General features: G+C 38.1%; 2 protein-coding genes and 2 non-coding genes across 5 annotated transcripts in view; 1 reads left to right on the top strand and 3 right to left on the bottom strand.

Annotated features, from left to right (window-relative positions):
- The window catches only part of SMC4 (structural maintenance of chromosomes 4), a 39105-nt gene extending 24003 nt beyond the window's left edge, over window positions 1-15102 (bottom strand). The window contains exons 1-7 of one of the 2 annotated variants that reach the window (XM_038583752.1): window positions 14944-15102; window positions 13627-13770; window positions 12558-12736; window positions 11914-12105; window positions 10178-10354; window positions 3115-3279; window positions 2738-2865 (exon numbers count right to left, since the gene is read on the bottom strand). In XM_038583752.1, coding sequence (XP_038439680.1) covers window positions 2738-2865; window positions 3115-3279; window positions 10178-10354; window positions 11914-12105; window positions 12558-12736; window positions 13627-13765 — 980 coding nt within the window. In that variant the 5' untranslated portion in view covers window positions 13766-13770; window positions 14944-15102. The remainder of the gene's footprint in view (window positions 1-2737; window positions 2866-3114; window positions 3280-10177; window positions 10355-11913; window positions 12106-12557; window positions 12737-13626; window positions 13771-14943) is intronic. The other variant, XM_038583753.1, reaches the window with a different exon arrangement.
- On the bottom strand, window positions 9854-9918 carry MIR16-2 (microRNA mir-16-2). Its single transcript, NR_049311.1, has one exon. It is a non-coding gene; the product is annotated as a microRNA mir-16-2 (primary transcript).
- Window positions 10003-10062, bottom strand: MIR15B (microRNA mir-15b). Its single transcript, NR_049310.1, has one exon. It is a non-coding gene; the product is annotated as a microRNA mir-15b (primary transcript).
- Window positions 15103-15195: 93 nt separating the features above from the next.
- The window catches only part of IFT80 (intraflagellar transport 80), a 123094-nt gene continuing 122927 nt past the window's right edge, over window positions 15196-15362 (top strand). The window contains exon 1 of the mRNA XM_038583757.1: window positions 15196-15214. The gene's annotated coding sequence lies outside the window, so the exon portion shown is untranslated. The remainder of the gene's footprint in view (window positions 15215-15362) is intronic.

Below are 15362 nucleotides of genomic sequence, written 5' to 3'. Positions count from 1 at the left end.
AGGAATGGGAAAAGACGAATGCCTAATACATATGGCTCTGAAAACTAGAGGGCCTAATTTCAAGAGCTCTTATAAACAGTGAGGTGTCACACCTGAAACTTTCAAAATCAGCAGTCAGAAATGGATGAAAGGAAATGGAGATCTGACCCTTAAAGAGACAGCACAACAAAAAGTTCCCACGGAGGTAGAGCACAGAAGGAACAGTTTGAAAAATTGGGATATACGCAAAAGGAGTTTTATCTACTAATCTCAGAGAACGTGCTGGAGGCAGATACCTTTAAGAGACTCTACCAGGAACAAAGAAGCTGGCAGGCGCCATTTCCCTCCTCTATCTTCCAGCCTAGATATAGGGGACACCTACGTGAACCAGGGCAGTGCCAACACTCTCCACTTACCTTGCAAAGAGCATGACCCTCCACCCCCGAATTCTCTTGCAGTCCTGCCCCCTCCAATATACCCTTGGCCAGAGTCCTTCCAAAGCAGTGCTAGAAGCCTAGCAATGTACAAACAGTACAGATAGGAACAAGCACCACTCCAAAGTGACGTCTGGCCTGGGTATCACACACACCAGTCTGACTGAACCCCAGCAATGGGTTGGGAACAGACATCTAGTCTGGCTGCAGGCTCTGCCTACCAATGAAAGCTTCTCAAGGGACAACAGGGTAAGTGCCCTGCAGTTCAGTGCCACGGTATCTCTGGCAAATGCCTCATCTGATTCAAGTCAAGCCCGAAGTGTCCCCAGATTGGCTCACTAACAACACAGGGAACAAACCTTGCCCAAAAGGCAGAGAGAACCATTGCAGATGACTGGACTGAATGAAGGCAAATGTGCAACCACATTAGTGAGACACATGCAATACACATAGGAGACACTCCTGTGGTGTCAAGTTCTGTTGCACTGCAGGACACTACAGGACCTCTTCTTTATAAGGCAACTACTTTCAAGAGCAGGAGACAAAGCTGACCTTCCTAACACACAGATAAACAGAGTTGGACAAAATGAGAAGACATAGGAGTATGTCCTAAATGAAAGAACAGGAAAAAACTCATGAGAGGTAAATAGAACAGAGATAAGCAGTATGTTTGATAGATAACTTAAAGTAATGGTCATAAAGATCCTGATTGAACTTGAGAAAAACAGTGGAGGATCTCATTGAGACATTCAACAAAGAAACCAAAGACGTAAAAATAAGTGCCAGATGGAGATGAAGAACTCAACAACTCAAATTAAAAATACACTGGAGGGAATAAATAGAAGCAGTAAAAGAATGGATCTATGACATGGATGATAGAGTAATGGAAAGCAATCAAGCTGAAAAGGAAAAAAAAAAAAAAGAGACTTAGTTCCCATTAAATGTAATAACATAATAGGTTATAGGAATCTCGGGATCCCTGGGTGGCACAGCGGTTTAGCGCCTGCCTTTGGCCCAGGTCGCGATCCTGGAGCCACATCGGTCTCCTGGTGCATGGAGCCTGCTTCTCCCTCTGCCTGTGTCTCTGCCTCTCTCTCTCTCTATCATAAATAAATAAATAAAAATTTTTTAAAAACATAGGTTATAGGAATCTCAGGAGAAGAGAGAAACATGGGGGCAGAAATTGTATTTGAAGAAATAATACTGAAAATTTCTCAAATCTGGGGAAGGAAACTGAAAAATAGAATTGCCGTATGATCCAGTAATTCCACTACTGGAATTTATCCAAAGTATATGAAAACATGAATTCAAAAAGGTGTATCAACCCCTATGTTTCCTGCAGATTTACAATAGCCAAACTAATGGAAACAGCCTAAGTGTCCATTGATAGATGAATGGATAAAGAAAATGTGGTATGGGATGCCTGGGTGGCTCAGTCACAGTTAAGTGTCTGCCTTCCATTCAGGTCATGATCCCAGCATCCTGGGATCAAGCTCCAGGGTCAGTCTCCCAGCTCAGTAGGGGGAGTCTGCTTCTTCCTCCCCCTCTGCCTCTTCCCCTGGCTCAAGTGTGTATACTCTCAAAGTATTTAAAAGAAAATGTAGGGATCCCTGGGTGGCGCAGCGGTTTGGCGCCTGCCTTTGGCCTAGGGCACGATCCTGGAGACCCGGGATCGATTCCCACGTTGGGCTCCCAGTGCATGGAGCCTGCTTCTCTCTCTGCCTGTGTCTCTGCCTCTCTTTCTCTCTCTGTGACTATCATAAATAAATAAAAATTAAAAAAAATACTTAAGAAAAGGTAGTACATATACATACAATGGAATATTAGTCATCCATAAGAATGAAATCTTGCCATTTGTAGCAACATGGATGTATCTAGAGTGCCTAAGTGAAATAGGTTAGAAAAAGACAAATATCATTTCACGAACATACGGAGTTTAGGAAATGAAACAAAACAAAGGAACAAAGAAAGACAAACCAAGAGATCTTTTTTAACTACAGAGAACAAACTGATGGTTACCCAAGAGGGGATGTGGGTGGCAGAATGGGCAAAAGACGTGAAGTGGATTAAAAGGAAGAGCACTAAATATAAAATTGTTGAATTACTACAGTGTATACCTAAAACTAAGATGATTATATTGGAATTAAAATGATATAAAAATAAGCATCAACTTTAATACTACGGTAAAAACCCCTAATTTAATGAATTTGTTATATAAAGTAATTTTTAGAATTTTTCTCTACTTCAGTCTTTATTTTTCTTAAATACAGGAAAAACAGCTAAATGTCAGAAACTAATAAAAACTGATAAATTAATGTACTTACATGTAATATTGGCAGACATGATTCTTTTTTCTAAATATTTCATTTTCCAAGGTAAGAAATTCAATGGCTATGTTTTTCTCTCCTTCTAAGGCATCCTTTTCCTTTTCCACCAGCTTTACTCTGTTTAACTATAAAAATTTAAAATATACAGATTGTTCAAATGTACTTTTTATGGATAGCATCAATTTCAAATGTACTCACATTAAACAAAATTAACTATATTAATAAAAAATGGGTTATTTAAATGTCAATAAGAAATATAAAATTAAATCTAAAACAGTAAAGATTTAACAATTCTAACTTTAGTATTTGACTCAGAATTTGTTCAATATACAAAAAATAGTCTAATTTGCAAGAAGAGTCTATAGAATATTCACCTTCTCTCCTCTGTGTTCATTTAATATTTCAACTCTCCGACACAAGATTTTAATAGGCTCATTTAGCCGTCCGGAACCAATTATATCTTCTAAATATTCAAGCATACCCTCATCATGTTCAGTCTGGCCTTTTGGTTTCATCATAGCGATTTGTTCAACTTCACCCTTAAAAGAAAAGTTGTATTACAAACTTACTGTGTACCTTTTAGTCACATCACTCTTAAGAATTAGAAACAATTAAATCCAATAGTAACCAGTAAGTAAATGATGTAAAGCAGTAGTTTAAAGGGATTTAATAAGATACAAATAAAAATGTTTTCTCCACTGATGTTAGGGTTTTTCATTTTCACAGGTGGTAAGAAACGTATGTTTATACTCTTACAAAATTATAATATACAGTCACATACACATATCAGAGCCAAAGAAAGATTCCCAATCTAAAAAGTTCATTCAATATAAAAAAATATTAACTTTTCTATGAAATAAAATTCAGCAAAAGAATTTAATTTACAATTACTTTGGTAACATTATCAATTATTAATAACATAAGTAGAGCTCTTATTCTGAAAAAGAATTTTCAAAAAAATCCTTCACAGCTCAACTGTAGTAGGAATCCTGCCCCAAGATGGTGTATTATTAAACTTTCTGTATAAACCTGGTGTTCTGAGTTCCTTAACAAGTGCTAGACTTTATAAGGATATCTCAAACTTAATGTTCTAACTTTCTAAAATCAAGACCATTAAATAAAGAAAATTACCTATTTCTTATGATAACAAGATATCCAACTGACAGAAAAATAAAGATCATGGTACATATGAATTTGGAAACCTTTTTTGCAATCGTTAATATAACAGCTTTGAAGTGCAATTAAAATTCTCAGATTAACATATTATTTGTATTTATGCGATTTAATTACAGAGAAAAAAGAAGAAAAAGAATGCACAATCAGTAACCTTCAAGGCTGACTGCCAGGCAGCCATTTAGTTTCATGGTGGAGAAAATTTTGTCTGAACATGCTCAGGCAAAGCGCTGCTACTTTACTTCACAGGAGTAGCCTGCTTATGCTATTACAACAAAAGAAAAGGAACAAGCAAGTAGAAAAAAATATATGCCTTTATTTCAGCAAAATAGCAAGGGTGAAAAAAAAAAACAAGAAAAAATACACATTAAAAAGCATGTTACTCCTTCAATTTAAATATTTAAAATATTTATTTATGAATAAACCTCAAAAAATCTGGGGTAAACCTTGCTAATGTAATGACTAAGAGTCATATTTACCAAGAGCTCCCACATAAATATAAAGTAGAAAAAAAAATCGGGGCACCTGGCTAGCTCAGTCGGTAGAACATGCCATCTTAATCTCAGGGCTGTGAGTTCAAGCCCCATGGTGGGCACGGAGCCTACTTAAAAACAAAACAAAAAACCTCAAACCAAAAAACAACAAAACCCCCCCATAAACTTAAAAACAGCTCAATTTAAATCTAACAATTGAAAAGCTTTGAATTGAATAACTTTTAGTATTTTTGTATACTATCACTCTTCTGTAGTTTGACCATACAACAGAACATGATTATCAAACACAAAGTAAAAGGTTATCCAAAGAGCTTGTTATTTTTCATTTCTCTGTAACCTCCAGTGTGTTTAGGTTATTGTTTTAACTAAGTTAGCGTTTAAACTAAAATATGTAGATATTTACATAAAACATTTTATTCTGCTTCCAATTATCAGGTCCTTCCAAATGTTCGCAGTATTATAAAGTCTTAGGATTTAAAACCTGGAATAACGTCCAAAGTTTTGGATTACAACAGGGCAAAGTCAGTCCTTGAAGAAGCAGTCTTTTTTTTTTTTTTTTTTTAAGAAGCAGAGTCTTATTCAAAGATAACTAGGTAGGGTTTATCAACAGCCACACCACTGACATTTTGGGCTGGATATTCTTTGGTATGGGGAGCTATGCTGGGCATCATAGGATGTTTAACAACATCTCTGACCTCTAAGCACTAGAGGCCAGAAGCATACTACCCCCTAACTCCCCAGCCGTAACAACTCAAAATGTCTCCAGACAATGTTCAATGTCCTGGGGGCATAAGGATGCAAGACTATATTCAGCTGAGAACTGATGTTGAGGTAGTAGTTTAACTTTTTTTGGGTTTATAATCCAAACACAAAATATCTGACATCTGATATTCTAATTTACTGCCTGTTTTAGAAGGCCGAAAAACTACGCCAAGAGAACTTACATCTTAGTCAAATGGGCATAAGATATTATTACTTGAGTATATAGTTTTCAGACAGCCAGAAGTTAGGATTCAGTGTAGCAGTTTACGCTGACAAAAATATTCCTAACGGCATCACACTTTTCCTGGCCAAATTACTGAAGAAATGGAACAACACTATTAGGAGATTGCCTAGCTTTGGGTAAAGCACAGCAGTTACTTCTTTGGTTTACTTGTTCCTCTTTCCTCAGTTAAAATGATGGCTATTCAGCTATGATTTCTTTTCATTCTAACAATGTTGCAGACTGTTGAAAATAAAAATGCTAAAATGAAGACAATGACATTATGAATCAAAATAGTTACATTACAAACATCACATAACATTCAGTTTTAGATTGTTTCATGGCACTTTTTTTTCCAGCCAGTTATTATTATCAGATTAGTACCACAGATTCAACAGGCTATTAGAACATTTAGGCCTCTCTACCTGTCACTTGACTTACTGTGGTATTCTAATGACAACTTAGGACCTTTGTTTTGGCTCTCTGTTCCTCAATGTTCTTTGCCTGCCTTACCACCTGCTACTATGTGCTTTCTTCTTTTTCCATTTTACACCATTTCATATATACTTAGAGTTCAGTCTATGCTTGAAAGATCACCACCCCCCCCAACACACCTATCCCATGTGAAATTATACAATATAGTTTTAAGTTAGGGCAATAAGCTCCACACATTTCAGAAATAATTTTAAAGCATCATCATAAACTTAAAATAACCCTTCCATATTAAGGCTCCAAATCACATATCATGGTAGCACGAAGACATAAAAATATTTCAAGTTGCTTAACGCTAGCATCCGAAGCCAGTAAAAGGCCATAGTCCTCCTAGAATTATCTCTAGCTTCTATACCTTCAGCAGACTGAATAAGGTTTTAGGCATTTTTTTTTTTTTTTTGGCTGTTATTTACTACAAACTTCCTTTAAATTATATCAGAGACATTAAGCAACTGTATAAAATACCAAGTATGGTTTTTCAAGAGTAACAAAAATTGCAAATATATTTCAAGAAAATACGTATTAATACCAAGGGCTTAAATCTTAACTTACTAAAATAGGTGGCAAATCAGGATATTGGGATTCAGTTACACCATTCTTTGATAATCTATTTTACAGAAATAGTTTAAAAATCTAAGAAATAAACAGCTATGACGCTCTTTATTCTTATTCACATGGAATCCAAATTTTAGCAAGAATGAACCACAAGAAACTCAACTGCATAGCTATATTAAAATTTTTTTTTCCTAATAAGGCCTGAAGGACTCTTCTAAGAAATACGGATGTTTGCATTAGAACTAAATGGCCCTAATTTACTGGTCTCTACGGTATATATGTATATATACATATACAGATTTTATTATTTATTTAAGAGGGAGCAAGAGCACCCGCACACACTGGAAAGGGCAGAGGTGGGAGAGGTACAAGTACACCCCCTGCTGAGCACAGTCTAGATGCAGGGTTGGAGCTTTCCACCCTGATATCATGACCTGAGCAGAAACCAAGAGTGGGATGCTCAACCAACTGAGCCACCAAGGTGCCCTGAGGCTTTGAATTTTTATATTGTCTTGATAATATTTTTATATTGTCTTGATAATCTTTTTACTTTCCACTGTACTACATTATCCTTTATGTTCTGCTAATAAATTTTTATTCTAATTTGCTCTTTGTCAGCTGCCAGAGACCAAGAAACCAAATGACAAGTTAGTATCTACCTAAAATAAATACATAAATAGAAAGGACAATGCTTTAGTGGGTGGACTGCTTGATGTCTATTCTGGTTGCTTAGGGGTAGCTTCCTATTTTCTTTCATAGCTGAGACTGTTGAATCAGACACGTCTGGATACTGATAGAGCTAAAAAGTCTTTTGATATGGCACAGGCTTACTTCTACAGGCTGAAAGACTGTAACTCACATACTTTGTATGACATGCCAAGCTTAGGAGAAGTACACTGGGAAGAAAAAGGAAGAAGAGATCAAGAAGTAACTTGGACCTAGGTTAATCCAATTTCCAAATTACTAAATAAGAAAAAAAATCTTGGTTCCTAGTTAAAATTCTAATTCTAATTCAGGTTTTATAATAATGAAGACAAAAAGTACATGAAATTGAAAACTTTGGCAAAACTAAAACTGCCTTAGTAGTTGCTTTTAGGAATTTACAAAATCACTCCTGAGACGGCAATCATTAATGTAATTTTGAACCATCATAAAAACATTAAGGTTCTCATTCTTCTAACTTTGGAGCAAATGCATCCACACCAATTAAATCTCCTAAGTCATAGTTACCATGAAATGCTATGGAGACCTAATAAAATCCTACTTATTTACACCAACAGTTATTACAAGGGGAGAAAGGCTTTGAAATTAAGGTATATATAAATGGGGACATGTATAAACATGACTACAATGGCCAATTAAAATCTAACACTTTTTGGAAAAAAATTTTTTTATTCACTTATTCATGAGAGACACAGGACAGGCAGAGGGAGAAGTAGGCTCCCTACAGGGGGGGATCGATGCAGAACTCGATCCCAGGACCCCAGGATCATGACCTAAGCCGAAGGCAGATGCTCAACCACTGAGCCACCCAGGTAACCCAATCTAACACTTTCTGAAGGCATGTGTAAGTGCCTCTAAGGACATAAACAGGGCTTAACCATTTCTGCATCATTTATACCATCTTAGCATAGTGCCTCATTAGGTACTCATTTGAATCAACTGATGAAATTTAAAATGAATTCAAATACTAGAAATATCTACTTCAAAAACTACTAAGTCAATATAATCACTGCAAAAATATTTTTTATCCTCATGGACTTCTAAAATTTAGTGCTGTTTAATCTTAAAAAATAAAATTTCACTCTACTTAGATTACTTAGGCTGTTAAACACTACTACTGGCCAATGTATAAATTTTATTCAAAGGAGAAATGTTATATGGGAGAGAATTTTTTAAAAAATCATATTTTTACTTACCTTCAAGTGCTTTAAAGCTAGTGCAGGAGCCTAAGCTTTTGAAAAGGAATTAAACATCCATATATAAATCACTGTCACTATCCCTCAAGCTTTTAAATAGGGCATCATTATTTCTACCTAGTCTAATCCCTGTTTCTTCTTCCTAACAGGTGAACTCCTAAGGTTCCTATCTGTAAACTTAAATATTTACCTTGATATTAAAAATGTTTTCAATAATTTGTTAAAAGAACAGAAAAAGTTTGTGATTACATGAGCACAAATAGCTTAAGTTTAGGTACTTCAGAAGTACACGTTTAACACAAAGTTGACAATTAAAAAATTTATTTCTTTTGGAAGTTAGGATTTTATTTGGCCTCCTTTATTATGGAATTATATAGAGGCTGCACCAAGGGGAAAAAAATTGCTCTTAGAAGGGTTAAAATGCAGTCCACTTTGTTTTGAGGAATCGTGGCACAGGTGTAAAATTTTGACCAATTACCCCAGGATGACAGTAAATAGACAATACTAAACAAAAGATAAACACAAGTGTAGGTTCATACAAAATGGTATTATCAAATATAATATTAGAGTGATGTAACTTATAATCCAACTTATTCACCAAACCAAATCCCAGAATATGAAAGTCCACGTGACACAAATACACAGCTTTAATTTCACATCTATGTAAATTCAAATTCTGTTTAGAAATATATCTGGAGCTGATTTCTCCCAACTTTTAAATAAGTCCGGGTTACAGAAGTATTACAAATGTACCATACCTGGTAACAAAAGACAGTAATATAAGTAATTCTAGAACAATGGGAACTGACTGAGAACACTCAGGCATCCTAACGAAACTTTCAATATCAAATCAAAATTTCCAACTTAGTTTAAAATCAGTAGCATAAAACATTAAAGAATATCGCAGCTATTTCACATCACAATATAGTTTTAACTATCATACTCTTGGGAGATTCTGGATAGAAGACAGGAAAAGAAAGTAGCTTCAAATCAAAAAGGAATTTTAATGTATCTGACAAAGCCATGTTTTACAGTAGTAACATCTTGAAAGGTAAGACAGAAGTATTCTTCCTACTAAGCAAGGGTTGGTAGGTAAAACATATCTTTTCTCAAAGAACATAGGGTTTCTAATAAAATTTAACTTAACATCAGGTAGTTAGTTCTATTCTCCCTCTAAAAAGACTAAGAACTGTGATACTTCAGAATGATATACGAGTTACTTTCTGTCTTTCAACATGGGAATGGTTCAAGGAGGCCATTCTAACCAAAACAAAAATTGGCTTTTAGTTAACCATGCTAAGTGTTTAGGAAAAAAAAAAAAATACTAGTAAGGCGCTTAAGTAAAAATTTCAAACACCAAATATACAAAGTTCTTTTCATTTTTGTGCTTGTATTAGAGATAAGAACAAAAGTAAAGGACTACTAAAAGATAATCTCATTTAAAATGTTATCTTAAAGGAGAATAGCACAATAAATAGCTGTTATATTCCTGTCACGCTAAAGCAGCACAATAATATTGGTGTTTAATTTTTATTTCACTACGCCAATATTTACGTGCTGCTAGAGCGGAACAAGTACGTCAGTCATCCAAATATAAAATGAGTATCTCATGGTAAAAGCAGTTTTGAATGAATTTCCTTAAATTTCTAGAGCAGCAAATAATGATTCGCATCTTGACTGTAGTATGTAAACCATGATGTGCTGCTACAGTACTTTAAGGCCTCATAAAACACAGGATTCATCCAACAGGGGGAAACCCTCTAAACTTTATTGAAAAAAAGAAGTAAGAAAAGAGAATCACTGAAGTCTTTAATAAACTTACCTGCAAGATTAAAAATCTATTATGGTCCAGGTCAATCCCATGGCTTCGAAGAAGATTTCCAACATCCTTAAATGTTGTCTTTTTCCCACTTATGTGATAGACAGATGTATTATCTCTGTAGGCAGTTCTGGATACATAGAAGTTACTGTTAGGAATGACTTCATAATCATCCCCTTCCTGTTTTGCAGAAAAACAAAACCAGAAAACAACTGTTGGTATTAAGTCACAGGTCTGCACCAAATTTCACTCTATCCATATTCAAGCTAATTCTATGGATTAAAAAACTTCAATTGGTTATGCATATAAACTGGCAATAGTTCTCAGAAATAACCCTTTTAGCAAAGAATAGATTCCAAGTTTTGATCCCTTCCTTATAGATCACAAAAACAGAAAAACAAAAAGCCAAACAGAAACAAAACAAAAAGCCCACCTTCAAACAAGTCTAAAAATATATTTGATTGAAAAAAGAGCACTTGAAGGGGGACAAGAATCTCACATTATCTGAAACAAACTTACCCAAATTATTAAATAATGTTGACAGATTAAATTACCAGTCCATTAAAAAAGCTACAAGAGATGATCCAAGGAAAAGGTAGTAATGGCGTAACATGGCTTAGTTGGTTTTTTTTTTTTTTGGTAAACAATATGCCATGTTAACGGAAGGTATAAAGAATTGCAAAGAATTGACAACTACATTCCTCCCAATTTCTAAAAAAATAAAATAAAACGGACTTTAAAGAATGAAGTATAAATCTACTTTAATATTAAAACTTGCTTTCCTTTAAAAGTTTTGTCATTTTGAAATTATGGCTTTTAAAAATTTACGTGCATCAAACATAATTAAGCAAATAAATCAAACCGGATTTACTGGCAATCATTTTCCAACCTACATTATATGACAGAAAAGCACTAAGAAACAAAATTAAAATAGATGCCACCAGGTAGATTTAATTAAAGCACTTCATATTAAAAAAAATCTAAAAAACAAAACTTGGAAGCCAAGTCACATCCTTGCTTCATTATGCAGTTTTCTATATTCTTAGGTTCCAATCAGTGATTTTTAAGCCATGAATCCCCAAAGTTAGCTATTCAAAAGACGAGAGAAAAAAAAATACAATAGAACCATTTAAATAATCTAGACGTTTTACCTAAAATTGTTTCCTTTTCTAGAAAATAAACATATTAACTTAACCTTCCCCAATTTTAAAGGGTAGTTTATTCATTTACAAAGGTTGGTTTAAACTGAAGCAGAGCTCTTTCATATTCCAAACTAATAACATTAATATGAATTAAAATAACGGGGATAATAAAATTAGTCATCTGTTATATTTTCAAATTTAGGTAATTTATCTGAAAGCAATAAAAACAGAACTTTAAAAACGAACCCAAAATTACAGTTAAAGAATACCTAGTTGGCACTTAGGATACCAAAACTGCTCAATGTTTTATTCTAAAAAGGTAGGCACTATGATGAGCTACTTATAATTCATTCCACTGGCTAAAAATTTTAATATTTTAACAGCTGCCACCCCCACTACTCAAAAAAAAAAAAAAATACGGTTTTGGAGGTAATGAAATGAGTATCTGGGGGGTAATAAAATCATTATCTATTCTGCTTTGAACATACACTGATTTTTAAAAACCAATTTAAGCGAAAAATTATAATTGTGCAATGTATGGAAATTATGTTCCATACTTGGAAGTTGCAAATAACGAAATACTCGCAAATCCCTTACCTTATCAATTATCTTCTGAAAATGAACTTCTACAGTACAACTCTGAATATCCTTGTGTTCATCAGAATTGTGTATTAGTACCGAAAGTTTTTTAGATCTTATTTTTTGTGCTCGATAGCCAAACACAAAAAGCATAGAATCAATAACATTGGATTTGCCACTGCCATTTGGCCCAATAATACAGGAAAAGCGCTGCATAAAAAGAACAGGAAAAAAAAATTAAAGTGAAGTTAAAAAGGTCATACTATATAACTGATTTTAATTTAAACCGCTTGCCTTTTTTACTTGCAGCAAAACTATTTAAAATTTTCATTTCAACTTGTTTTCCTACATTATATTCTCCTTTATAACAAGCTTCAACATTTTAAGACTATAGTCTAAATCACTTTTACAAAATTCATTCTAATAGAAAAAATACTTCCTCCAAACAAACAAAAATAACCCCTCACCAATTCTACTCTGTGTGGAAAACTTAACAGCTAAAGAGGTACCAACGATAACCAGGATAAACAAAAACTAATTTCAGTTGTTAAAAACACAGGAAACATACCATGTATTATCAGTGAGGATAAACAGGATAAAACTGAAATACCTTGTAATAAAAACACATTACTCTATAATAGTTATTTAAAATGATCAAATACCTTATGAAAAGGTCCCAAAATTTTTTCCCCAGCATAGGATTTGAAGTTCTGGTTTACAATATGAGTTATCATAAGCCGAGGAGCTCCAGCTTCATTGGCCATGGCTGGAGGCGGGGGAGGAGGGATGCTATTCAAAATCTCTTCTAAACTTCTATTATCAATTTCCTCACTTGGTGTCTCTAAGTCAGTCAAAGGGAAGGGAAAGCAAGAGGAAAAAGAAAGCCTGCATTAGTGCAATTAGTTCGGAGGACTACTGCCTGCTAATCTTTGGAAAAATGTTACTTATGAAACCTAGGAATCTGTATTTTCCACTTAAATGTATTTTACTAAGAAGAAATGAAAATCTTTCAGCTTGATTTTATAAAAATAGAAATTCTTAAAGAAATGACCACCAGTCACAAAATCCTACAAAAATCTATCTCTTAGGAGTCAAAATACTACACCATAAAGCAAATCTGGGAAAACCACAACAACCTGATTCTCTGTTCCTCGCCTAAACAGGTGGTTAAATCCTAAGGCTCTAGATCTAACTTTCTCCCAATCTCTGAGCACCTGGAACCTTAACTTTGGACACTCAAGAGCTTCCAGCGACTCTGCCACGGGGCTTCCTAATGTCACCCAATTCCAGTACTCACAAAAAAGCTACCGTAGTTTCAAATAAATTATCGTTATCTTTTTAAACGCAATTTAGACCAGAGAGGTTAAATTAGGGCCATGTCACTTTTAAGATACAATCATGTTAATTCTGCCTAGAAAACAGTCCACTAGCTATTGGCTGATCACGCCGATCTCCGAGGAAATACAAGGCCACAAATAAAATCGTAAATGTAGCCACGCACTTGCCCCAATCCCCTCCAACACCGTAACACCGAAATTGCACGAAGACTCCGACCTCCGAAAATCGCCAAATCGCTTTGTCGAGCACTACGGAACCGACATGCGACCTACAGTCGCCAACTCCGCAGCCCCTCAGCTCCGCGCCCCCAAACACCCGCCAGTCCCGGCTTGGGCGCGGACCCACGCTGGCCGCCCCGCGCGTTCTCCAGCGGAGGAGCGGCGAGGTACTTACCTGTGGAAGCAGGGGCCGGGCTGCCCGCGCGGCCAGGCGGGGGTTCGGGCTCCGCGTCGCTGCTGGGGCCGTCCGGGGACTGCGGCGGCTCTTCCCTCCCGCGCCGGGCGGTGGAAGGTTGGGTGCCCTTTCGGGGCATGGTCGCTGGGGCCGGGGGAGAGCAGGGGCGAGTCAGTCCGCCGGGCCGCAGGGCTGCGCGGGTACATTCCCCGCCGGCCACCGCGTCGGATGAGCTCAGCCCCCACCCCATCCCACTCGGGGAAAAACTCCGTCCACCCGTTTCCGAGAACCCCTTTTAGATAACGCCGCCGGACGCCGGCGGGTGCTCGGTAAAGAAAGGCGCGCGCACACACACACACACACACAACCCCAAGTGCCAAAAAAGGCGAGATGCGTTTTCTTAAGCCCGAAGCAACTGGGCAAACCTAGACGTGCGTGGCCACCAGGCAAAGGGCAGAACGGCTTACGTTCCATTTTCTTAATGCCTCCCCACCCCCGTCCTCCCACGGCAGAAGGGTCTAACAATCCTCTAATTTCCTAACGAAATAATTCCTGCGCGGCGGCATTTGCTGGTATTCCCACGCTGCTGGGGTTAGCGAAGCAAGCGCAGAAGAGACTTTGGCCGAGAAGACTTTTGTATCCGCTTCAGGTCTGAGGGACTCTCAACTCCTCCTGAGGAGCGACGACTAACGGGCGACTCGCCACCCACTTTCCCCGCCATTTGGCTCCGGGCGCCGCTGACGGCCCCGGGGGCTTCCAGGTCTCGCTCGCTGCCGTCGGACCCGGAGACGGGGGTCGGCCACTCCCGATTTCCAAGACCAGACCTAGCAGCGCCTGGTCCGGGCCAATCATCTTGGGGGTGGCGGGGGTCTGTCCCCTCCGACCCCCCCGTGGAGCCTCGCTGGACAATCCGCTACGAAAGGTCATCACGAAGGGCTCGGACTCGGTGAGCAGTCCCTTGGGGGAAGAGAGGAGGTCAGGGGGCCGGGGCAGGGGAGACGCCCTTTCCCCGACAGAGACCGGGATTTCCGAGAAGAGCTCTGCGAGGCTTAAGAGTCCGCGTCCCCCGCGCCCCCCCCCCGCCCCGAGGCGCTTAAGTAGCTCAGAGAAGTGGCGCCCGCGAGGAGCGCGCGGGAGCCCCGACCGCCGGGAGGCGGCCGAGGGGGGAGGGGTGACAGCGAAAGAAACCTCCCGGCGGCTGCCTCAGCCCAGAGCGGACTTCGGCGGCTCCAGCTCAAGGCCTCTACTTTCCCGGCGCCCGCGGACCGGGCAGGAAGGGAGAGTGTGACAACCTGGTCAGGAAAAGAAGTACTTTACCTGCGGCGCAGGCCACTCGCACCAAAACCGGAGACCGTTGTATAGCACCCCCCGCTCCTACCGGTGTTTCGGCTCCGGGTCCTTCACTCGAAAATGGCGCCTAAAATACAAACTCGAACGGAAATTCGTTACAAATGCGCGCAATGCTTTCTGGGAACCACTAATTTGAAAAAAATGCGGCGCTTGCCACCGCCATCTTCTGGTCGCTTGCACGCATGCGCGAACTCCTGGCGGGACCCTGGCGGGACCCCGGCGGCCGGGCTCGTCTGTAGTAAGTGAAGAGGCGGAGCGAAGCGCTGTTTTGTTTTAGGCCTACGGCAACAGTACTCTTAAAAAATACCAAAAAAAAAAAAAAAAAAAGAAAAGAAATCCCAATCTAGAGAGAGTTTTGAACGAGAGGAAAAAAAAAAAAAAAAACC

Source organism: Canis lupus, chromosome 34, assembly GCF_011100685.1.
Source record: "Canis lupus familiaris isolate Mischka breed German Shepherd chromosome 34, alternate assembly UU_Cfam_GSD_1.0, whole genome shotgun sequence".
NCBI lineage: Eukaryota > Metazoa > Chordata > Mammalia > Carnivora > Canidae > Canis > Canis lupus.
Note: the sequence above shows the minus strand (reverse complement) of the source record. Positions and strands in the feature narration are given on the sequence as shown.